This window comes from Phoenix dactylifera, chromosome 4, assembly GCF_051530095.1.
Source record: "Phoenix dactylifera cultivar Ajwa chromosome 4, Ajwa_hap1_PhDact_Kaust_v1.1, whole genome shotgun sequence".
In the NCBI taxonomy this organism is placed as follows: Eukaryota; Viridiplantae; Streptophyta; class Magnoliopsida; order Arecales; family Arecaceae; genus Phoenix; species Phoenix dactylifera.
The window spans coordinates 28,583,579-28,608,799 of record NC_143193.1 but is presented as its reverse complement, the minus strand read 5'-3'; the positions used below and the strand labels follow the sequence as shown (position 1 = coordinate 28,608,799).

At 39.2% G+C, this 25,221-nt stretch overlaps 1 protein-coding gene across 6 annotated transcripts; it reads left to right on the top strand.

The window, feature by feature from the left end:
• Positions 1 to 3,863: 3,863 nt before the first annotated feature.
• LOC103696308 (putative WD repeat-containing protein C2A9.03) lies at positions 3,864 to 20,120 on the top strand. 6 transcript variants are annotated; one of them, XM_039117071.3, is made up of 11 exons: positions 3,993 to 4,190; positions 4,329 to 4,463; positions 4,779 to 4,923; positions 5,134 to 5,301; positions 5,399 to 5,485; positions 15,439 to 15,573; positions 15,770 to 15,880; positions 18,718 to 18,809; positions 18,888 to 18,993; positions 19,150 to 19,236; positions 19,378 to 20,120. In XM_039117071.3, exons 3-11 carry the CDS (start codon positions 4,786 to 4,788, stop codon positions 19,789 to 19,791), a joined length of 1,338 nt encoding a protein of 445 aa, XP_038972999.3. In that variant the 5' UTR covers positions 3,993 to 4,190; positions 4,329 to 4,463; positions 4,779 to 4,785; the 3' UTR covers positions 19,792 to 20,120. The 6 variants fall into 6 exon arrangements, with proteins under 6 accessions (XP_008776110.4, XP_038972999.3, XP_008776111.4 ...); XM_008777887.6 differs by having other exon boundaries at positions 4,023 to 4,190; positions 4,369 to 4,463; XM_008777884.6 differs by having other exon boundaries at positions 4,023 to 4,190; positions 4,774 to 4,923.
• Positions 20,121 to 25,221: the final 5,101 nt, after the last annotated feature.

The following is a 25,221-nucleotide window of genomic DNA, read 5'->3' as shown; positions in this document are numbered from 1 at the left end:
AAGTGCATATATTAATGATCGTGGATTAGGATTTACATTGACTGAAACTGATTGGAATAAAGGAAAAATTTTGGAAGATTTTTTGCTTAGTTTTTATAATGCTACCAATGTTCTTTCTGGTATTTATTACCCTACTTCATGTTCATTTTTACAACAAGCATATATAATTAGTCAAAAATTTGCAGAACATAGATATGATGATGTTTTAATGCCTATTATTCACCTAATGGAATCTAAATGGAATGAGTATTGGGACAGGATATGTCCTATGCATAACTTAGCTGCTGTATTTGATCCTAGAGTTAAATTAAATGGCGTGCTAATTTTACTTGATGCATACGCTGAAAATATGAATCAAGATGCTGAATCTGCTAAAGATGAGGTAAGACAACTTCTTTATGATATTTATGCTATATATGATGAAACAATTCGTGGATCTAGAACACAAATACAAACCTCTATTCCTCCTTCTAGTAGTTCTCGTTCGTCATCTATTTTTTCATTCATTGCACAGAGAAGACACACACATGCTTCAAGTTCCTCTTCATCTTCTTCATCTTTAAGTAGTGAACTAGAATTTTATTTACGAAATGATCTTCAGTCTGCATATGATGAAAATCAAATAGAGAATCTAGATGTATTATCTTGGTGGAAGAGTGTTAGAAATCAATATCCTGTTATGTCTGCAATTGCACGCGATATTTTAGCTGTGCCGATGTCCACGGTAGCATCGGAATCCGCTTTTAGTGCAGGTCGGCGTGTTCTTGACGAAAAGAGAAGTAGAATGACGGGCGAAACGGTGGAGATGCTTCTCTGCTTCAAGGATTGGCTGGATGCTGAGGCAAGACTTCAAGATAAAGGTGGACATAATACAACATCCTCTGATGATGATGATACAAACACTACTGAAGACTGAAGACTGAAGACTGAAGACTGAAGACTGAAGAGTGAATACTGATTCACTGAATCACTGATGATTAGTAAGATTTCTTAATTTTTTATAATTGTACATTTTTATTGTATTCTGGAGGTCAGACCAAGGTCCAAACCTCGGCCCTTTCTTAGTTTCTTATTGTATTCTAGAATCTAGAGGTCAGACCAAGGTCCAAACCTCCCTTCATGTACCATTTTGATTTAAATTAATAAACTGGTAGGGGTCTATGCCAAACCCCCCACCATTAAGGTGGCTTTATATTCATAAATCAAGATTTCTTAGTGTTCAATATTTATTAATTTATTAAAAAAAATTTATCGGGCCGAGCCGGGCCCAGGCCCGGACCGTGCCAGGCTCGCGTGCCAGCCCGGCCCAGGCCCTTATGGGCCGTGCCGTGCTGGCCCGCGGGCCGTGCCGTGCTTGGCCCGCGGGCCTAGACCGGGCCGTGCCGGCCCAGGCCCGAAGCGGGCCGTGCCTGGCACGGCCCGCTGGCCAGGAACCTCTAGCCCAGCACGGCCCTATCAAAGGGGCCGTGCCAGGCACGGCCCGGCACTGTAGCTGGCGGGCCGTGCCAGGCACGGCCCGCTTCGTGCCGTGCCGTGCCGGGCCGTGGGCGGCCCGGCCCAGTGCCCATCTCTAGCCATTAGCCTTGCCTTATAGGTCTCTACTTGTCCATCCGAACCTATCTTTCTTTTGTAGATCCATTTACAACCAATAGATACAATACCTTCTGGTGGATTCACTAAGGTTCAGACTTGGTTGGAATGCATGGAGTCTATCTTTGACTTCATAGCTTCCAGCCTTTTCTCGGAATCGCTATCTAACATCATCTCATTGTAGATATTGGGATCCTGTACATGTTCACTATCTCCCATGAGGAGCATTTCCTCGGTATCCTCTATAAGCATACCTACGTATTTATCAAGTGGATGGAAGACCCTACTAGATCTACGAGGTGGAGGAGGTACTACATGTACTGGCTCTATATGAATAGGTGTTGTAGGTTCCATGACTCATTGCTTTTAGAGACTCTCTCTTCAAGCTCAATTTTCCTCCTCCTGCCTCTATCAAGGATAAACTGTTTTTACAAGAAGATAGCATGTCGGCTCACAAAAACATTGGGATCCTCTGGGATGTAAAAATGTATCCTAATGACTCTTTAGGATATCCAATAAAACAAGCACATATGGTCCAAGCCTCTAACTTGTCCGCCTAAAATCGCTTGACATGGGCCGGACATCCCCAAATCTTGAGATGACCAAGACTCGGTTTCTTAGCATGCCATATCTTATACGGTGTGGTAAGAACAGATTTAGAGGGAACTTTATTCAACAAGTAAGTAAATCGCGGAAAGTAAAACATCTTCCCAAAGAAACAAGGATAAATCAGTGAAGCTCATCATGGACCAGACCATATCCAATAGAGTCCAATTCCTCCTCTCCGACACTCCGTTGAGTTGAGGTGTACCAGGAGGTGTCCATTGTGAGACTATGTCATTTTTCTTGAGATAGTTCCGAAATTTCCCACTAAGGCATTTCCCTCCTCGATCTAATCGAAGAGCCTAAGGGGTGTTCCAGTTTGTTTTTCTACTTCATTTCTGAACTCTTTGAACTTTTCAAAAGCTTCAGATTTGTATCTCATAAGATACACTCAATAAAAAGATTTCTCCATTAAAATATCGACAAATTCTCTCTGACTTAAGCATCGGAGGCCCTTCGCCGGATCCCTCGGCCTGGGCTTCTTGCAGGTTTGCCAAAGACAGCCATCTGCCACCGCTTGCGGCGAAAGCTCCTCCTCCTAGTTCGCGATCACCCTTGGGTCCATTTCTAATAATAATAGTACTATTTAGTGATTATGATTCATATTGATATATAGATTTATGGTACAACTCCTATACAATTTGCAATCGAAGATATATATCATTGTAGGCACTATTTTTATCAAAAGAAAAATCCACTATTCTTGAGGTAATAATTTCACTATTCACCAAATATTAAAAAGTACATACTAATAATTTTATTTTTCAATTTTAGGCATCTCATAAGTATTAAAATAATTGATTATACTGGAGATTTTTTTGGCTATTTTTGATAGAAATGCTGAAGTTCTCATGGAAAAATCTGTTAACGAACTCTACAATATATACTTAGAGGTATTTCAACCATTACTTATTTTAATTAAATAACATTTTGTGGTAATAATTATATTAATATATTATTTGTATCTATATTATAGGAGGTTGAACCAATAAAGCTGGAAGATTTATCAAGAAAATACATGAGAATGCTACATCGTTGTTTTAACAATAAAAACAACTCATTATCTACAAGATCTAATTAGGTTGTATATGTTATATTTTAAATGGATCCTCTTGAGGAAAATCATCCTCTTTTACAGCTTATTACTCAATATGATCATTCTTAAAAAAAATTATAATTATATTATTTTTCTATTTATTTATTTAAATCCTATACATATTATTATTTTTTTATTTTCTATTTTTTTAGGTTGAAACAATCATAAAATAAATATTCTAACCAAAACAAAAACAACTGCTCAAAAAGAAGGAATCAAGATCTTCTGCATCAAATTAAAAAGGAATGGATGCCATAATATAAGCACACATTTTTTTAGCCTATTATAAGCATTTATCTATTATGTTTAATAATTTTTTTCCATTATTGTTGATTTTTTTGGTGAGTTTGTGGTAACATTATCAATAATTATTGAATATATGTTATTTATAATATTATATATTTATTTTTTAATTAACATCAAATTATATTTTAATTTTTATTATGCAACGCGCGGGTATCGTTCTCGCATCTTGATTATAAAAATTTTGCTATCAAAATTTCCAAACACTTGAGCGGTAAATTTGCCCGTAGGTGACATTTCTTTTCAAAACCGTGTTCGAATAACAACGAGAGATCTGTATCCCCCAAAAAATAAAAAACGGTGAGAGATAACGATAAAATGTTCCCCCTCCCCCGCTTGCCTAGTCCTCTTCAGATATTATTTTAAACATTTTTAATAAATATTTTAAAAAGGAAAAGAAATAAATACTCGCCGCTCACCAGAACGGCACAAGGAGCTATGCCCACGTAAGGAGTTTGGTTTTGTACGACTGCCGAAGTGGGAAGACAAAGATCGCCTGCCAAAAAATTAACCAATCCTCGCAGGAATCCTCTCTCATCTTTCTCGTCGGTTGCCACTCCTCGTTGGTGCTCGGAGGCCGAAGAGTTCTGCCCTTAGGGTTTGTATCGTTTTTATACTTTTTTCCCTTGGGTTTGATTTGTTCTGTTGTTCGCTATCATCTTTTGTTAGTTTGATTTTGTTTGAATTTTTTGATACTTTTCATAGGATTTTATTCTTGGTTTGGGAATTCTGTCAGATTTCTTCTCCTTGTTTTTTTTTTTTAAATGGCGGTGGAGGAGTGAGATGGTTCGGCGGATCAGAACCCTAGGAACAGGAAGCCTATTTGTGAGCAATCCAAATGAAAAGAGCAATCTGAAGCCCCCAAACCATGGTATTTGAGCAAAACCATTTCACTAATTTTGATCCTCTTTCTTCCTTTTTGGCTAAAATCGAAGAAATAACTCGAGAGAGTATGCTGTGATAGTTTTCGACGAATTTAGGTACGGAGAAATGAAGCATTTTGAACATTTCTGGGTAGTTTTCAATGAAGGCACCATTTTTATTGCTTTGTGCTTTCTCCTGCTCTAGTTTTTTCTTATTTTATTTTTGTGGCTCTGAGAAGTGGTCTACTGTGATAGCTAGTTTTTTCTGCTCAATACTATAAAATTAACTTGACCAAGATATTTTTGCCGTGGTCCTAGTGCAGGTATAGCATGTCGATGAACAGAGTTGATGAAGTTGACTACATGACTGATGAGAGTGAGATGGGAAATGCCATGGATGATGAGATGGAAGGGGACTTCTTTGATGGAGATAGAGGTCGAGGTGAAGCTGATGATGAGTATGATCTGGTTAGTTTCCTTTTCATTGTATTCTTGCCATTTGGATGTGATAGTTTCAATGAATTATTTGTAGCTTGTTTGAATGGTGTCGTAATATATACTACTTTTTTTCTTCAACTCAAAGTTCCTTATATTCTAGCATAAAATTTACCCATTTCTAGTTTATAATATTCAAATAGAAAGTGCTTATCCTGACAAACCACCATGAATTGAGGGCAGCTCACCAGAGTGACTGACACATCTTCGGCTCAAGCCAGGAGCGGTAGGGATATCCAGGGCATCCCATGGGATAGGCTACAAATAACGAGGCAGAATTACAGACAGACTCGTATACAACAATACAAGAATTATGAGAATATTCCTTCATCTGGAGAGCTTATGAACAAGGTTTCTGCTTATTGCCATTTTGTATTGGGTGTAACTATAGGTTGATTGTGCCACTGTGTTTGCAGTTTGCTTACTCAAGATTTTCCATTTTGTTTAGAAATGCAAGCAAGTGGAGAAAGGTGGCAATTATTATGAATTTCAGTATAATACGAGATTGGTCAAGCCCACAATTCTTCATTTTCAGGTCTGTGAATGTTTTTTTTTGTCTGTGGTAGTTATGCATTTAAATGCTTTATCCATTCATCTGTTTCTTGTTATCTTTGAACCAGTCCTATTTATGTGCATATCTTTCCTCTTGCTTTTTACGCATTCTTCCTGATAGATGAATCGATGCATGGGGCATTGACTTTAGGTATTACAGTTGGTTGACGGACAATGTACAATGACTTCTCTAGATATTCGTGACTTCCATCTTGCAATTTATTCTATCTTGGGAACATATCATGAATACATTGTATGGTCCTTTTCTTCGTCTCTTTCCATGTGTCCATTTTGGGCTTGTTGGACCTCCATCATTACAGAATTTTGACCCAAATCTAAGGCAGTCTTCTTATTGAGGTGGCTTTAGAGTGCATGCAATGGCCAAATACTAAATCACATGCACCAAAGATCAAATCCCCAGTAGATGAGTTGTCATGTGACATGGAAGTCACACACGTCAAACTATTGCATCATTCTAGATCCATGTGAAGTTTGAGAGTTCCTTTAACACTTGATGATTCCTTTAAGCTTTAGGTATTAAAAGGAAAATTAGGTCCAATAGTTCTAGAGGTAAATCAACCAAGATAAGTTTTCTTAGATTTTACATGATTAGGTTCTTGCTGGTTTTGGAAGTAGTCGACACGATGTTGCATTGGGTTTTTCTCTTAGGTCATGGCATATTTGGTCATAAATGATTTAGTTAGCTTTTATATTTAGAAGATTTTGTATTTTATGTTCTTTAGATTTGGAAGATAGTTTAGCAAATAATGGCATTGGAACCAAAGATTTTTTTTTTCTTTTGAAATATAGGAAGTAGTGATAGTTAGAGGGTGGGCCTTGGTGCAATTGTAAGGTTTGCTCTATTGTGACCTACGTGTCATAGGTTCGAAACAGAGAGATAGCCTTTGCATGTGGGGAATAAGGTTGTGTACATTTAATCCTTTCCATATTCCATAGTGGTGGGAGCTTTTTGCACTATGATGCTTTTCTTAGGAAGCAATGATAGTTTACATGGTGCAATATTAGAATACAAAATTCTTGAAATTCACATTCCTTTTCGTCTAATACATTATAATTGAAACTTTTGGGAGTTCAACTTTTCCCCTAGTTTGACTCCACTTTTTTCTTGGGGTGTGCCTCTCTCTCTTCAACTGCCATCTCTCAACAAGAGCCCTTCTCTTGTCAAAAAAATTTCTCTTAGGGGTTAGAACTTTCTATGAATCCTTATTTTTATCTTGATCACATCCATAGCACGTGAAGTATTCTAGTTTGGTATGTTGTTGTGATATTAGAGGGCCACGGCCTTGGGTGATGGTGTCAGAGTTTTGCTTATTGGCTCACTTTGTTATTTAGAAACTAAATAAGTGAGGTCTTGCTTAGAGATTTGCTTTATGTCCTTTATGCCTAGACACTTTCCAAGTATTAGGAACTTTTGCAGGTTGTTCCTTGATATCATGAGCTTAAACTACATAAGCATAAAGCCATGAAAGTTGACCTGCCAACAGGCCCTCCAGGTTTGATTATATACCTTATCAAATAAATGAGAATACTATTTGTATACCTATGTGGGGAAGTAGATCTCTCTCTCTCTCTCTGTCTTCTCTCTTAAAAGGAAGCACCTAGGAAATGGGCATTTGAGCAGCTTTCTATAGAGAGGATAATGTTCGTGTACCTGTGTGGGGAAGCGAATTTCTCGTTTTCTCTTTCGTAAATGGAAGCACCTAGCAAATGGGCATTTGAGCAGCTTTAGAGAGAGAGAGATTTTGAGGTGGGTGCAACATCCTAAAATAGAAAATTTTGTTGCTGTATAGTAGACCCTTCATTTGCTTAAAGATTCCTTGCTAGGAAACCACTGTCTTAAATGGTTGACAGCCGTGCTACTTGGACCCTTCAATTTTTGCAAATTTCAAGGTGTCCATACTTTAGGATGCTTGGACAAGGCAATGATGTGGCACAACCCTCCATGACACCCAAAAGATGGAATATCTTGCTTAGATCAGCTAGAAGTGTTAGCACTTGGAACCTTCTTTTTGTTAATATGGAGCGGCCTATCAAAGAATACCTTATTGCAATTGATTGTACTCGAATTCTTAAATTTTTTACTGTTCTGTAATATTAGTTTGAAGTGTGTAGACTCTTATGTTGAAGTGTTACACCTTAGGTTGAAGTATTCTAGTTTGGTATATTGTTGTGATATTCGAGGACCCCGGCCTTGGGTGATGGTGCCAGAATTTTGCTTAATGGCTTACTTTGTTCTTTAGAAATTAAATTGTAACACCCAGTAGAATTGGGCCTGGTCCACTTGACCGGCCCAGATAAAAGGATTTCGGCTTGGGAAAGAGAAAAAAGAGTTGGCACGCACGAGAAGGGAAGATGACTCCGATGAGAGACTTCTTCCTTCCGAGTTGGTCGAACAAAATCCGACCTTGGGGTAGATTCCGGCCTCGAGCGAGCTTTATTTAGAGCTCCTCCCAGCCTCCTTTCCACCCCATCGGAGTCCCAACCTCTTGATCGGAGTTCGTCGCTAGATCTTCTCAGTTTTCTTCCTTGACTGTTGGCCGTAGCTAATCAACGACGGAAGCCAGGTAAAGACCCGACATCTCTAGATCTACCTTTTCTTCCTTCTTCTGGGTCTTTGGAGCTCCAGTTCCGCCTGATGATCTTTGGATTTTGGCTAAGAAGGGTGATGCCTTGTTTTCTTTGTTTTGGTAGTTAGCCCCCTTTTCTCTTGTTTTTGGTTGGTTTCTCCGCTGATGCTCGTCATAGGGCTCGTCCTTCGGTCCCTCGTGGTGTCTTGAAGCCATGACCGAAACTTCGGCTGTCGAGATGCCGTGGATTCCATGATTTAAAGAAAAGAAGCTCTGTTTTGGTCGGTTTTGCACTGTCAGCCACTTGTTGCCATCGGCCACCGCTCGCCTATTGGTTAGCTGTAGGTCCCCTGAACCCAGTCCCCCACCAGCATCCACCCTCTCCTCCACTTAGAGAGAGAAGTTTTGTTCTCCCTCTCTTCTCTCTTCCCCATTCTTTTTCTTGTTTCTCTCTACTTGGACTTTCTCTTTCTACTCTCTCTAGAGATGTTGGATTCGGTAAAGAACTCTTCGTAGTGATTTTGGATTGACCCTGGTCAAGGAGGCCCTGATCCATGGCTGTCGGGCAGCGTGCCAGGCCCCATCTTGGCCCTTGCCAGACACTGTTGGATTTGGTCACCCCCGATTTCTATCTAATCATCTACACCCTAGTTCAACCATGATCAGATAAAATTCGTCTTGATCGGACCGACCAGAGTGTGGGGCACTCTTGCTTGATCAACCTTACGGGGATGTTGAAATTTAAGATTTTTATTTTCAAAATAATTATGATAAAATTTTGATGAGAATATAATTTTTAAATATCAGGCTCTGAGAAGAATTTTTTTTTCAAAATTGATTGGACTTGTAGTTTGGTTTCGCTCCCAAGGTAAGTGTTGTTTCACTTTTTCTAGATTAATCGGCAAAGTTATAAATTATTATATTAATAACTTTTGAATTGTACTATTCATGATTCATGAATTTGATGAATAGTATTTTGTTATCGAATATGTTTTATTTTGAAATATTATGAAGATGCATGAGCTTAATATGGATTATTCTTGATCGATTTTGATACTTTATGATTTTTGGTATGTTTATCGAAGTGAAATATGAAATCTTATAATTATTTTGAAATTTTGATTTGACTATGTTAAGGACCCGCCAATAGGGGCTAATACGTTGGCACTTGATTAGTTCTAAAGATTATGTTGCAAGAAGATGCACGACATACCGCAAGCAGATATGCGGTCCTGAAGGACTTTGTTGCAAGTTGATGCGCGGCACACTGTAAGAAGATGCGTGGTATCATATGATCCTGTCACAGAAAAAATATGGTTATAGCTCATGGTTGACAAATTGAACTGAATAGAAAGAATCAGAATTCATGAATCGAATTTTAATTTCAAGAAAGATTTGATTCACATGACTGTATTGCATATTTGCTTATTCTTTGTAAACTATTATTTATTTATTTACTTGATTTAATTAGTTAAATTGATCATTGCTTATTGGGCTATCTAGCTCATCATACGATTTCTTACTATTTTTACAGATCCGAAGAACTAGCTAGACACGGGGTTTTTGTTATGGGAGAGTGACTAGAGACGAAATTTTGGCAACCATTATTTTAGATTAGGGTATATTAAACTTGATGCAATACTTGAGAATATTGTTGGTTTTCTGAAACATTTAAATTTTAAATTAGTTATTTAAAAAATAAAGTTTGAATATTATTATCGAAATTTATTTTGCTACTTGTTTATGATATCATGTTGAGATGCCTTGCATGCTTGTGGAGAGAGTTTTTATGAGTATGTGGCGGTTGCCGCGACTCTTGGCTCGTGTCTCGAGTCGGGGGCTTGACATAAATAAATATGGTCTTGCTTAGGATTTGCTTTATGTCCTCTATGTCTAGACACTTTCCAAGCATATAGGAACTTTTGTAGGTTGTTCCTTGATATCATGAGTTTAAACTACATAAGATAAAGCCATGAAAGTTGACTTGCCAACAAGCCCTCTAGGTTTGATTATATACCTTATCAAATAAATGAGGATAATGTTTGTATACCTATGTGGGGAAGCAGATCTCTCTGTCTCTCTCTCTCTCTCTCTTAAAAGGAAGCACCTAGGAATTGGGCATTTGAGCAGCTTTTTAGATAGAGGATAATGTTCGCGTGCCTATATGGGAAAGTGAATCTCTTTCTCTCTCTTAAATGGAAGCACCTAGGAAATGGGAGTTTGAGCAACTTACTAGAGAGATTTTAAAGTTGATGCAACATCCTAAAATAAAAATTTTTGTTGCTGTACAGTAGAACCTTCGCTTGCTTAAAGATTGCTTTCCGGGAAACTGGTCTTAAATGGTTGACAGCTGTGCTACTGGGGCACTTCAGTTTTTGGGAATTTCAAGGTGTCCATACTTTAGGATGCTTGGACAAGACAAGGATGTGACACAACCCTCGGAATGTCTCGCTTAGATCAGCTAGAAGTGCCAGCACTTGGAACCTTCATTTTGTTAATATGAAGCAACCTATCAAAGAACACCTTACTGCAATTGATTGCACTTGAATTCTTAAATATATTACCATTTGAGTAATATTAGTTTGAAGTGTGTAGACTCTTACGTTGAAGTGTAACACCTTTTTTTTTGCCTCTGATGTTCTTAAGGAATCTATAATTAAAAGTGCTATGGACTAATCAACTTTCACTAGTCACCAATATATTTTTTCCTAGATGCCTTTTTTTTTATAGAAGTTGTCTTGTATGGAAGTGTCAATATTGGGATTTGTGGAGGTAAAAATTTATAGCACTAGGAACATTTGGATCCATGGCAATCATGCTGATTGTCTACATAACGTTAGCTGATGTAGGTCAATTTGTAGAGCATTCTTAAGGCCAAAATGGATATTAGTTAGTGTTGAGGTTATTCAAATTAGAATTTTTTCAAATTATTTGGATTTAATCATATCTTTCCGTATAACTGCAATAGTTTTTTGAGAGCTAAGATGGGAGGAATCCTGGCTGAAAATGGGCAAGGGCAATATTCTAACCTAGGCTTTCAGTATCAACTCTAAATGGCTTTACAAACTGGGCCAATATGCACCCATATATAACCTTAATAGTTTGTTATTAAAATACATGAGCTAGACTATGTGAGGCCTGACTTCTAGCCTAGTCCAGTATATTAAGAATTTATGCGAATCGAGCCAACATTGAAAATTAGAACAACCATAAGTTAATGTGTACCGAAGAGAAAAGCAACTTCATTGATTGATCAAATTAGGGTATGGGAGGGTATATATAGGCTCTGGGGTCCCTTATAATGATAAGGATGAGCAGGCACCCTTAGAGTCCAAAAAGAACAAGAAAATAGAATACTAAGTCAAACAAACAAAGCAAACTTGCCATGGGGCAAAGTTCTAGAAGCAAAATGGATCTAACAATGAACCTAGTGCCATCATGTCTGTTTGGACAACAGTTAGTTTACCAGTAGATGGGATTTGATGGTGACTAGGGTGTTGTAAGATCCTGTCGCCTTTGTGTCTGGCTGGGGGTTGGTTCCCAAATATCCAGATCGTGAAATTCTGTTTTCTGATACCTTTGGATGGTGACCTTGGTACCTTGGATTTGGTAGTTTCTAGCTCTGGCTTGGCTTTGTTGCTGGACTTCTAAAAGGCCTTTGCTGTCAGCTTGTTTTGACAGTGAGCTATCTTTTGATCGCAAGCATTATACCATCGGATGCCTTCTGATGGCACTATGCTTGCTGTCAGATCATTTTGGGCTTCTTTGATCCTGCCTTCGGCCAGGACTGGGTTTGGGATGCATGAACTTGTCCTGAAACATGGAATAGAAAGATAGAATCTTATGTCTCCACCCTTTTAGACAACAATAACAACATTCGTGATGTCCCCCATGTTAGATACATCTCATATGCACTTGTCATGGTTTCTTTTTGTTTTCAAAGAGGTGCAACTTGGTTGGGCTAGCCCAGATGAAGGCAATCCTTGTCCCATCTCAACCAAAATATCTAGTTTGATATGACCAACATGACAATATAACTGATATGCAAACTGAAATTTAAGCTCACTATGCCAGCAAATTTTGAAATCTAAACGGAATTTGGTTGAAGTTAGGTTAGATTGGCTAGGTCAGGTTAGTCTGGGTCATGTTGTTAGTATAATTTTGATTATAAAAATACACTCTAATTCAGTCCTCATTTAGGTTAGGTCAGGTTCACAGCCCAGTTACAGAAATAGAGGCAGCTATGATATAGGCTGACTTGGAAGTCCTAGCACACAAATTTGGCTTCGGCTAATCTGACTTGATATAGGTTTTCAACCCTAGCCTTACCAGAATTGGGCAAATGTTCACTAAGTTTAGATGACCAGCCTAATTAAGTCTCACTCTAATTGCTTGCTTTCCTCTCAATTCGTTCAAAGGGTATTGTCAAAGATTGATGGTACTATGGGTTCATTTCTTTTATCCATGATGGCAGTAGCAAAGATTCTTTTAGTAGTATAATACATGCCCAATTCATAATCAATGAGCCCAGACAACTGATATCCAATTAACTAAATAAGGATATGATCAAGCTCAAAATTTTGACAATGGTGCTGCCGTGCTATATCCTCACATGGATCTTACTCTTAGCAAACCTTCGATATCTTTCTTGGAGTAAACATTTTGATTTAGTTTTAAACAAAATACACAACATGCAAAATAAACAACACTTCCCCTTTCTTTAACTACTACAGTTTTTTTGGACCACTGTTTTCATGACACATCAGAACTTGTTCCTAGTTTTGGCTACTCATGTTTAATCAGTTATGCTTATACAAGCATGCTTTGCCGTATTGGCCCAAACCGGGTGGTACAGGGCGTACCGTATTGTACTGGTATCCGGTACGGGCGGCGTATCGACACTCGGTACGCCAAAAAAATTCTGTATTGTACTGTACCGACATCGTGCTAGCGTGGCAACGGTACGGGGTCCGTTATTGAGACGACGAACCTTACATACAAGTCTTTTGTTAGTCTTGCATGATATGTTTGTGTTGTCGTGAGGCACCACTCTTTGACTCCTGACAACCTTGACAGGTTGTGCTTATGAAAGGTTGCAGCTTAATTATTTGCATTTCATCTGAGTCAGTAATTGAGAGGTCACTTCGAAAGTCAAGCTTGCTTTTATTATTAATTGCAAAAGAAGGTAGCCCATGACATTGTTCATATGTTGTTTTGTGGGAAAGTCTGTTCAGGGTGGGCTCAACCATGAATTTTCCATAGAGGACACCTGGAACTCGAGTTAAGAAATATCAAGCAATTCTGTGTGCTTGGTTCCCGTACGGGCTACTTTCAGCCAGGCAATCTTTCTCTGGTTAATCCTTTTAAGCATTGAGGTCAAGGTCGTGTTCAAATGCTTCTTGCTAATCCCAGCATCCATTTCCATCTTCCATCCATGTTAAGAGTGGTGTCAGCATGGTAGTGTTGCAGCATCTGAATAGGCTATTGGTGGTACATAGAAGACAAGTTAAATGATGTAGTAGGCAAAATTTGTCTACTAGGAACAAAAGGAGTTAGGGAGCGAAAAATGAGCTATGAGATAGGCATTACACACATTATATTGTGGCCATAGTATGTTGAACCGGCCCGTACCGGCCGGTTCAGCCCGTACCGGATCGGTCCAGTCCCTGACTGGTTCGATTCGGCTATGAAAAATGAATCCGCCCCCTATGGGGCCCGAATCGAGCAGTTTCTGCTGCGTACCAGTGCGAACCGCCTGCGCGGTGCCCTGCGCACGGTGCCCCGCGCGGGAGGATATTTAATGCCACTCTGGCATATAACGTAGGGCACGCGCGCGAAAGATTTACGTGCGCTTTTTTTTTTTACCTCTCTTCCGGTTCTGTACCGGTTTAAACCGGTCCCACCAAAATTGTATCAGTCCGGTAGGTGACCGGTACGCCTACTGGTACTGGTAAGGCGTACCCTGATTGTGACAATGCCTCTTTATCTAGCATGATGATAATGGAGTATGGTATGTGAATAAAGGGCGGCCTGTGACCTCTAGGTCACAATGGAGCAATCTTACCATTGCACCAAGGTTCATCCTCGTAGTATAGAATGTGAATATTTCTCTGTATGGTAGAAAACAATGTATGCCGAACCTACGGTTACCGGACTGGTTCGGGCTGTACCGAACCGATACCATTGGTTCGGCCGGGTTTCGGCTACCGCGCAGTCAAAAAGGCCACAGCGCGTGGCGCTGTGGCAAACTGAAGGCATACTGGTCCACACGCTGTGGCAAACTGAAGGCATAGCAAATTGAAGGCATACCGGTCCACGCGCTGTGGCAAACTGAAGGCATACCGGTGCGAACCGGTCCAGTTCGCATCGGTACAAGGCGCTACCGGCTTGTATCGGTACGAACAGCTTCGGTTCGCACCAGTATGCCCTGCATATTGCTTGTTTCGGGCCCATATGGGCCGGAATTGTTTTCCACTGCGGTACCGAACTGGTCCGGTATGTGCTGAACTGGCTGTTACATGCTAAATCTGTTGCCCTGCATACCATGGTAGAAAATATGGTAGCCAGATGTATTTTCATCTTCTAGATTTATATAAATATTGAACAGGTTATGGGGCCGAAACCGTTGTCTACCTCGGTACCGAATCGATCAGGGACCAAACTGGTCCCACTATGTACTGAACCGGCCGGTATGGGCCGGTTCATGATACTATGGTAGAAAATATGATAGCCAGATATATTTTCATCTTCTAGATTTATATCAATATTGAACAGGAAGGGTTGGGCATTTGTTCCAAAGCCAATGTCCAAAATGCACAAAAAACAAAAAAAATATGAAACTAAAACAAAAACTATAAACTTGCATATTTCAGAGCTCATGTTGCACCAATAACTTTCTTGTTTATATAACTGACTGTCTTATAGATATACCATATAAAATATCTGAAAGAATTAAATTCATGCTAATGACAATCTTAGCAACTTAAAATTAGATTCTGTTTGTGATGGCCCCAAAGCAACTTCTCAAAAAGTGTTTTTCTAAAGTTTAAAGAAACAAACAGGGAGCAACATGGTGTACACATGACCTATATCTGAAGATCTGATTTTCTTGCGTGCTTGATTTTATACTATCATACTAATATCTGGCAAATGCTGGTTGTGTGACTTTTGTTATATCTTATTCTTCAACTTTTACTATTTTATTATTCCCTTTAAAAATTTATTTAGAGAATGCTTGTTCACATTTATTTAATATGTTTTTGCATCTCTTCATTGTTTGATGTCTTTTTTGCAACTGTTTCATGTCTTTCTACCCTGGATGACAACTGAATGAGCTTTTTGCCTGCAGCTGAGGAACTTGGTCTGGGCGACTTCCAAACATGATGTCTACTTTATGTCAAATTCTTCAGTCATGCATTGGTCATCAATATCTAGCAGTTTGTCAGAGGTCCTGGATTTCTCCGGACATGTGGCTCCTGGGGAGGTTTTCCCTATACTTCTTTGCTTATTACTCATTAGCATAATTCTGTCTTGCAAATTATGAAAGATTCAAGGATTGCTTCGTTCATTTCTCTTAGATTTTGTTGCTTTTTTTTTTGCCGAATAATTTACCTTAATGAACATTCTTATTAGATATGTCTCTTGAGCAGTTGAAGAATATCCTGCTTGTTGGTTTTCAGAAATACCCTGGAAGTTTGCTAGATGGATTTGCACGAACTCAAATCAGTACACTTGCAGTAAAAGATGGTTTGATGGTTGTAGGAGGTTTCCAAGGAGAACTAACTTGCAAGGTAAGTTTGTCACTGCTTCCAGTAAATTGCAAAACTGCTTGTTTTTTTTTTAATATCAATTCTTGCCGATATAAGCATGAATCTAACCTTAAATGCTGCACCTTGCATAACATCAAGCTATACTAAATAATTTACTTATTTTCAGAACATTTATTCTAGACCATGTCACAAGTCTGCAATTAAACTCCCTCTTAAAGTTTAGTCACGTAAGTGTTTATTATTATGAATATATACATCACAATGTGAAAAAGGTATGAAGATGTAGTTATAAGGAGAGCTATACATTGTACCTACAGGATAAATCTTTTAGGTTTCCGTCTGCATTTTCTACTTCTTAAATTCTCTCATATTATCGGAAAAATGATTCTGGGTTTTGTGGAGTGATGATGCTTCTTATGTTAAGAAATTTGTAAGTATCTCTAAATCACTGAATGCTTGATTCAGAAAGTCATATTTTCACTCTCCTGATATGTGGTTCTCTTTGAACTTATATACGAGCCTTTTTCATTGATTGGTATTATTAGTCACACTGTTGGTACAATGTATGCTGCTGACTCATAAGTGTATTAATTTTATTTTGCTTCGATAATTGAAAAAATACCCATACGTAAAAATACTTGCATAGTCCCTTTAATCTCATGACTCTATTTTTTCTCAATGATTTATTGCATTTGAGAATGTTTCTTGTGAATAATGGAAGATGGTGTTACTCAGACAAGGCACTTTTCAAACTTCTTGCTGTGTCGCCACGTGGACATGACATGACTGTATCACAGGTGGGATATGCAGTAGACATGGCTGGGTCACAATTTTTGTGTTCTGTCCTAGCCAATGATGGGGAAAAAGGAAAAGAAAACTGATCAAATGTCAAAAAGAAAAGGAGGACAACCAACACCCCCCGCCCCTCTCTCTCTCTGTGTCTCTTATAAGAGACACTTATATAACACCCACAAACAAATCCGTGTTTATACACACTTGTACATATTAACACATAAAAAATCTAGTAGACCTGTCTACATGTCTTAGTTTTCAGTGATTTCCCATGTGTCATTTTTCGACGATTACTGCATTGGGTTCTTCAAGACACTTGAACACTTGAAACCCGCATCCAGTGTGTGTGTGGCACTGGTAGATAGTAAAAGGTGAAATTGATAATGATTATGCCATTTAAGACTTCAGGTTCATGCAATAGAAGATTTATTTTAATATTTAAGGTACTTGGTGAGAATGGGATGACTATTATGAAGGCCTACCTTGATGGTTTGCTATAGGAAAAGCCATTTGAAAGGACTGGAAAGGGGTTAAAGTGCAAAAGATGAAGATCTTAGTATAAGCCATGCTAGAAAGAGTTGTAAATGGTGGCCATCATGGAAAGCACATGTTGAACTGTGCATTGTTATACTACCTATTGGCATCATCTAATAAGATTTTAGGAGTTCAGGGAAAATGGAGGAGCATGGAACATGATGCATTTTGTGAAGGCCTGGCGGTGAGCACATGAAAGGATTTTGAGTACAAGATCAACAAAACCAAATGCAATCAAAGAGAGCTTTGATGCATAACTCGAAGACTTTGGGTTAGGTCTGATGTTCATGAGACCACTTGATGGTCCGGGAAGTCAGGTTGTTGGATCAAACATTGAAACTTTAAGATGCGCAAAATGTGATTGATGAAATTAACTTGCTGTTACTCAAGCCTGATGTCAGGTAAACACATTAAAAAACCTTTGATGTCCACCACATCATCTTCCCCTAGTACAATGTTGTTGCATTATATTGCATCGTTGCTGTTGCCTACTCCACCTTCTCCGCTGTGTCTTTTAGCTGATCCTAGTCGTCGATTGCTACTAATACCTCTGGCCTGTCCCTTCCCCACCCTTGCGAGCATGTGTATCGTGTCTTTGCCCCTTTGGCCATTATTCCTGTCAGCATCAACACCACTTGCTTCTACGCACAAATTGCCTCAAGGAGCAGCATGAGATGCACCTTTGTCGCCTTCCAACAGCCAGGTCGTGGAGGATGTTCACTGCCTTAGCCTTCACCACCAGAGGACAAGACCTACTGCACAGGGAGGAATCCATAACAAGGGAATACTCTAGGAGTCAGAGGGTGGGAAGATGGGTGCCTCATCCAAAGCTGAGCTCGACCATGCAAAGTTGATAAAAGGAGCAGTAATTTCTGGTGGTCAGGTTTCTTGCTTGGAGTCAAGTCAAAGGTCCATGGCAGGTGGTGGAGGAAGTGGTGGGGGAGAAGCAGAGGTCATTGGAGAGGGTAAGGAGCAGCACTCTTGCTCGACTAGAAAAACTTAATTAAAAGTTTGCTGTCTTGGTATTGGACCCTATACTGGTAGCATACTGGTATAGTATCGGTACACCCAGTATGAGAGTCCGTTCGGTTTACCTAGACGCAATATGCTCCCCAAACCAAGTCTTTGTTTGATTTCAGTATGGTATAGTATGGCCGGCATGGGGCGGTACGCAACAGTATAGCGAACCTTTATATCAGTTGTATTTCCTTGGGGAGGCTATTCATGGTTCAAAGCTATATGTTATAATTCAATGTATTTGACATCTAATGATTCTGCCAATTGCAATACGTATTTATCAGAATAAACTGTTTTATGATTTTCATTGTCTCTAGGTAGCGAGTGCGATACTATGTGCCATGTTGCATTTTGATTGATTGCATTTTGCTGAGATTTATTAAAAATGGTATTTTGCAAATTATTTTGTGAATTGCCACATGGAGATGGAATATGCATGTATTTTTATAGATTTCTGCATAGTTAAAATATAAAAAAATATTGATAATTTTGCTTTCCTTGACTGTATGATACAGCTGTTGGACCGACAAGGAGTTAGCTTCTGTACGAGGACAACATTTGATGATAATGCAATAACAAATGCTATAGACATATATAAAGATATGAGGTATCATAATATTTAATTGACTCCCTATAGGGTTGTATTTGAGAAAAAAATACTTGATATATGATAATGTTCTTGTAGTGGCGGCATTCATTTCATGGCATCCAATAATGATTGCGGTGTACGAGAATATGATGTGGAGACATTTCAGCTCTTGAATCACTTCCAGTTTCCTTGGTCAGTCAATGTGAGTATTCTTTTAGCACTGGCTTGAAATCCAAGTTCGTTGGTACAATTAAAACAAATATATGCAGGTCAATTACTTAAAGGGCTTAACTGTGCCTATAATTTTGTTCTGATGGGCATATCTGATATTTTTGCCTTTGGTTATGGTTAATGATAGCACACATCAATAAGCCCGGATGGGAAGCTTGTTGTGGTCGTGGGAGATGACTGTGATGGATCGCTTGTTGATTCACGAAATGGAAAGGTATTTAAACATTGCCAATATTTATATCTCACAATCTAGTCTTGCATTATGTAAACTCGAATCAAAATTTTAGAAATGCACTGTTGCATAGTGGGAATAATGTTATAGAATAACCAAACAAAGCCAAACTATCACATGCAGGTCTTGTTCTCATTAGTAGGCCATTTAGATTATTCATTTGCTTCAGCATGGCATCCAGATGGCCAGACATTTGCCACTGGGAATCAGGATAAGACTTGCCGTGTTTGGGACATTAGGAACCTTTCATCCTCGGTAACCGTCTTAAAGGGAAATTTGGGTGCAGTTCGGTCCATCCGTTACTCCTCCGATGGGCAGTTCCTGTTGTTTGCAGAGCCTGCTGACTTCGTTCACATCTATAGCACCAGGGCTCACTACAAGAAGCGGCAAGAGCTGGACTTTTTTGGGGAGATATCAGGTGTTTCTTTGAGCCCGGATGACGAGTCTCTCTATATAGGTGTATGGGACCGGGTCTATGCCAGCTTGCTTCACTATAGCAAGAGGCATATGTACAGTTATCTGGACTCATATGTGTGACGGTGTCGTTAGCTCAAGGCAAGTTCAACTGTGATAGAGCTTGAGATAATTTTGCTAGTGGCAACTTGTGTTCATCTTCGATAATATAGCTGTCCTTGGTTACCATTAGTGCTGTGTCAGTCAAATAATGCCCAGAAGTGTGAGATCTCCTGCAGATATCTGTACAAGGCAAGACTTAGAAGCTATGTATTCAGTGGAGTCTTTTTTGGGAAAACGATTTGGTTGCATGGCAAGAAGTTTGTTACCTTTGTTTTCATCTCGCGGTCATAGTTTGGTGATTGATAACATTATAATTTGATAATCTCTCTCATGCTTCTTTGCCATGAAAAGCTACAGACTTGGGGACGTATGACTGGCATGAAGCCTTTCAGACCATCATGCTAACCTTTGTTTCTCGTGGTTTTTATTTTTCTACAATTTTTAACAAAGCTGAAAACATATTGGATATGGATAAAGATAATACTATATTCTATTTGGCAGGTACAAGTATTGCTATGAATTTTTGTCGGATGCTAAAATTTTTATCCGTGTCTATTTTAAATGGACCTCAGAATTAAATATAAAAACTTTAACATAAATTACGTAGTTAAGTTCGTTGAATGACATTATTCCACTTCCTATTTTATTAATTCAGAAGTATACGAGCCTCAAACTTTAGTGTTGTTATTTCTTTGAAGGTTTGATCGTACAAAAAGCAATAGAGAAGTTACTGTATTCTGCCCAGCTTAATGATTCTTTGGTGTTATAACAATATCGCTAACCCATTTTAAGATAAAAAGCTCAATGTTAAGGATACAATTTTACTAACTAAATGATATCACCTCATAGAAAATTAAATCTAAAATTTGTTGGTATTTGTTGCTGTCAAAACCTGGTCTGATGATGGTGAAGGTGTGGAGAGGGCCGGTTTAATTGCACATGGGGAAAGAAGGGAAAAGGAGATTGTTGGAGTCGATCTGACCGGAAAGTAGTCTCGATGCTTAAGTCAAATAAGACTTGCAATTATTTGCAGTGGAAATTGCAAGCTTCTTTTTTTTTTTTTTTTGGGGTACAACGGCAGTTCATGTCAACCTAGCATGAATACTACCCTCAGCATCACGAGAAAAAAGGCCACATAAAGGTGAGGGGACAGAGTCGGGCTCAGTTCAAAGAACCTCTTCGGAATGGTGAGCAGCAAAGGAGGCGACCCAGTCTGCAGCCCTATTCGGCTTCCGAAACATATGGGCAACCTGAATCGAATGACAACCTGCCACTAACCTCTAGATGTCCCTGAGAATAGGATGGCTATCTCTCCGGTGCCTGACATCCTGAATTCACTGTTGAGTTACGCTCCGCGCAATGCGACAATCGCAGTGGAATGCCGCACGGGGCATCGTTCATCATATGAACGTGCCAAGAATCGTAGAGTTCAAAAATTGTTTTGGATCCAAATCCAGAAGATCTTTGAACTCAAGAGGGAGAGAGATTAGGATCTAAAGGAGGTTGATTAACATTCATGTAAATAGAAACAGAATTCAGAGATAACGATTTGAAGATCCCATCTTCAAACCTTGTGCGATTTTATGAACACTGCAGCCTGATGATCTTTCTAGGTTCCTAATTAAGCCGCACACGTGTCCGGTCTCTACAGGTATCTACACGAGGATCTAATCATCTGAGAATAGATCTCATCGGAGTGCTAGCTCCTTGCAAAGACCTCTCATGACTATCATAAGTTAGAATAAGAATCTGCAACTTACCTTCTTGAAGAAGAACCCTTTCTTCTTCAACTTTGCTTACAGTGGAGAAAGAGGAAGGAGGATACTTTGCACGTGGACCTTCCTTGCCTTGCTACCGTGGAAGAAGAGGAGATTAAAGACCCCTTGCTGCCGTGGAGAAGGAGGAAGAAGAAGGGCTTATGGCGTGAGGAAGAACTCCTTCTTCCTTGCCGCATAGACTCTCTTCCTTTAGATCTTCTTCTTCAATTTCCAACGCCTTGGAAGAAGAGGAAGAAGGGCTTCCTTGCTGCCATGGGACAAGAGGAGGATGGCTCCCCTTGCTGCTGTGAAGAAGGAAGAAAGAGAGGGAGAGAGGAGGCGTGGAGAGGAAGAGTAGAACCATACCTATAATGCCTCAAGGGTCCTTTAAATAGATTTGGGTTTAGGATTTTTTCCAAAGTCTATCATGAGTAGGAGACAAACTTCTCGAAATAACCCATCCTTGGATTAATGCCAAGTATCCAATCTATGTGCCCATGATGCCATCAAATCAATGCATGACATGTGTCCACTTAATCAATTGATTAGAGCCTAATCCAATTAGGTCTAATCCCTATGGCGCCATGATCAAGTCCTAATCCAATTAGGTCTTGATCAATTCCAATTGACCCAAACATAAACCCAAATCAATTTGGGTCGAGCTCAATTTAATTTAGCTCATTTAAACAGCCCAATTGCAATCCAATTGCAATCAATTCTACTTAATTTTTCTTCCATTAACTCACTAACACTTAGTGGGTTAATTCAATCTCTAATCATATTGATGATTGATTTCTTTTGTGATTCTAAATCATAATTATGATAGTCTGACTAATTAAATCCTCTATGTGTGTGACCCCATAGGTTCTATTTTGACTGGTAGTAAGACATATTGATATCTCTATCTCAATATCACTGAAACTCCTTTCAGTGGACTGAAACGATTTCAGGTCTACTCTCAGGGTTCACTGATCACCAAGTGAATGCCTTCGAGTCTCACAATCCACTAGTGACACCTAACAGTATGTGGTGGCAACCCAGCAGAATGGAATGTCTGAACCTCTAGGTGCAGTTAGCGTATGATACAGTCCCTCTATCATGGATTCGACGTGACGAAGGTTATAGATAACTCGTCAAACTCCATCGTCTATCATATGTTAAATTTATTTGACTTCCAGTTCGAGATATGAAAAACTTTTTTTCCAAAATACCTGGTCAGGAATTTATCGAACTCAATCTTATAAATCACATAGAATCACTCCTAATCTATCAAGGTCGATAGATCTCATCTAGATGTATCCCTATTCCAAAATGAATTTACTGCAGCTAATTCGCACTATAAGGATCCGAATGGCTAGGGCCCAAGTTCACATGTTCGTCAAACTACAGCAACCTCATAGTGAATAGCTGAGGCATTGCAGGTCAATGGACCAGTCATACAACTGCAGCATAAGTAGTCACTGACGAGTGGATAGACATCCATGTGACTACTTTCTTTGGTCACGCTCAGTACCTTGTTCTCTAACAAGTATTCGCATAATCACTCCAGTGTCTCTACACTATGGACTCGAGACTCGTCCATCTGACTAAGTGATCTGTGCACTAATCTTAGCGGATCGATCACCGTCCCTCGTGATGGATCCATCGATCAGGAGCATTTAGAAATTAATCCCTAATAACACATGCCTCAAATTCTCAACTTCTTGAGAATATGTATCATCATCTATTAATTTCTTGGATGACTCATGGACACATACAAACATGAATGAAAAACAAATTATCCAATCTTATTTATTAATAAGAGTCAGATTACAAATTTATGTTCCAGATTACAAATATGCATAAGCCACATTGGCTTATAGAGTATATTTCTAACACTCTCCCACTTGCACTAAAGCCAATCAGACATATATCTCAATCCTATCTTCTCAAGATGGCCTTTCAACTTTCGCTGACTCTGCTGCTTAGTGAATGGGTCTGCCATATTGTCAGTGGAGTCTACTCTCTGCACCTCTACATATTTCTTGTCGAGATAGTCGCAAATTAGATGAAATCGCCGCTCTATGTGCTTGGACTTTTGGTGAGACCTCGGCTCCTTAGCCAGTGCTATGGCGTCGTTGTTGTTGCAGAAAAGGGTTATGGCATCTGATGACATGACTTTTAGCTCTTCGATAAACTTCTTGTACCAGAATGTTTCCTTCGCAGCATCCGATGCAGCAATGTACTCTGCTTCCATGGTAGAATCTGCAATAATCGATTGCTTGAAACTCTTCCAATTTACCGATCCTCCATTGCATAAGAATACATATCCTGATATAGACTTTCTATCATCAAGGTCAGTCATGAAGTCTGAATCAGTATATCCTTCTACCTTTAACTCTATGCCTCCCCCAAAGACCAAAAACATATCCTTAGTCCTTCTCAAGTATTTAAGAATATTTTTCACAGCTATCCAGTGCTCCTCGCCTGGATTTGACTGATATCTGCTCATGACGCTCATAGCATGTGCTATATCAGGTCGAGTACATAGCATGGCATACATGAGGCTCCCTATTGCCGAAGCATAGGGGATCCTGCTCATTCGCTGAATCTCTTCAGATGTTTTGGGGCACATCTTCTTGGAGAGATTTATCCCATGCCTTAGGGGTAACAATCCCCTTTTAGAGTTTTCCATGCTGAACCTCTTCAGCACTTCCTCTATGTACATTTTTTGTGATAGGCCAAGCATCCTCTTAGATCTATCTCTATAGACCTTAATCCTCAAAATATAAGATGCCTTATCTAGGTCTTTCATGGAAACTCCTTAGACAACCATAACTTGACCGATGTAAGTATGAGAATATCATTCCCAATCAGGAGTATATCATCCACGTACAATACGAGGAATACTATAGCCTTTCCACTAACCTTTTTGTATACACATGGTTCCTCTTCGTCCTTGATGAAATCAAACGATTTGATTACATCATTGAATCGAGTATTCCAACTTCGAGATGCTTGCTTTAGTCCATAAATGGATCTTTACAGCTTGCAGACCTTGTGATCACTATCACTGAAAGTGAAATCCTAAGGCTGCTCCATATAGATATCTTCCTTAAGATATCCATTAAGGAATGCAGTTTTCACATCCATCTGCCATATTCCATAATCATGATAAGCTGCAATAGCAAGCAATGTTCGAATGGACTTGAGCATGGCTACTGGTGAAAAAGTATTCTGATAGTCAATGCCTTCGCGTTGACTATAACCTTTTGCCACCAACCTTGCCTTAAAGGTTTCTATCTTGCCATCCGAACCTATTTTTCTTTTATAAATCTATTTACACCCAATAGGTATTATACCTTCAGGTGGATCTACTAAGTTCCATACTTGGTTGGAATGCATGGAGTCTATCTCTGACTTTATCGCATCCATGAAGATGACATGTCGGCTCACAAACACTTTGTGATCTTCTGCGATGTAAAAATTGTATCCTAATGACTCTATAGGATATCCAATGAAACGAGCACCAATTGTCCTAGACTCTAACTTGTCTGCCTGTTGTCGCTTGACTTAGGCTGGACATTCCCAAATCTTAAGATAACCAAGACTCAGTTTCTTACCATGCCCTATCTCATACGGGGTGGTAGGAACGGATTTAGAGGGAACTCTATTTAATATGTAGATAGCTGTAAGTAGGGTGTCTCCCCACAGA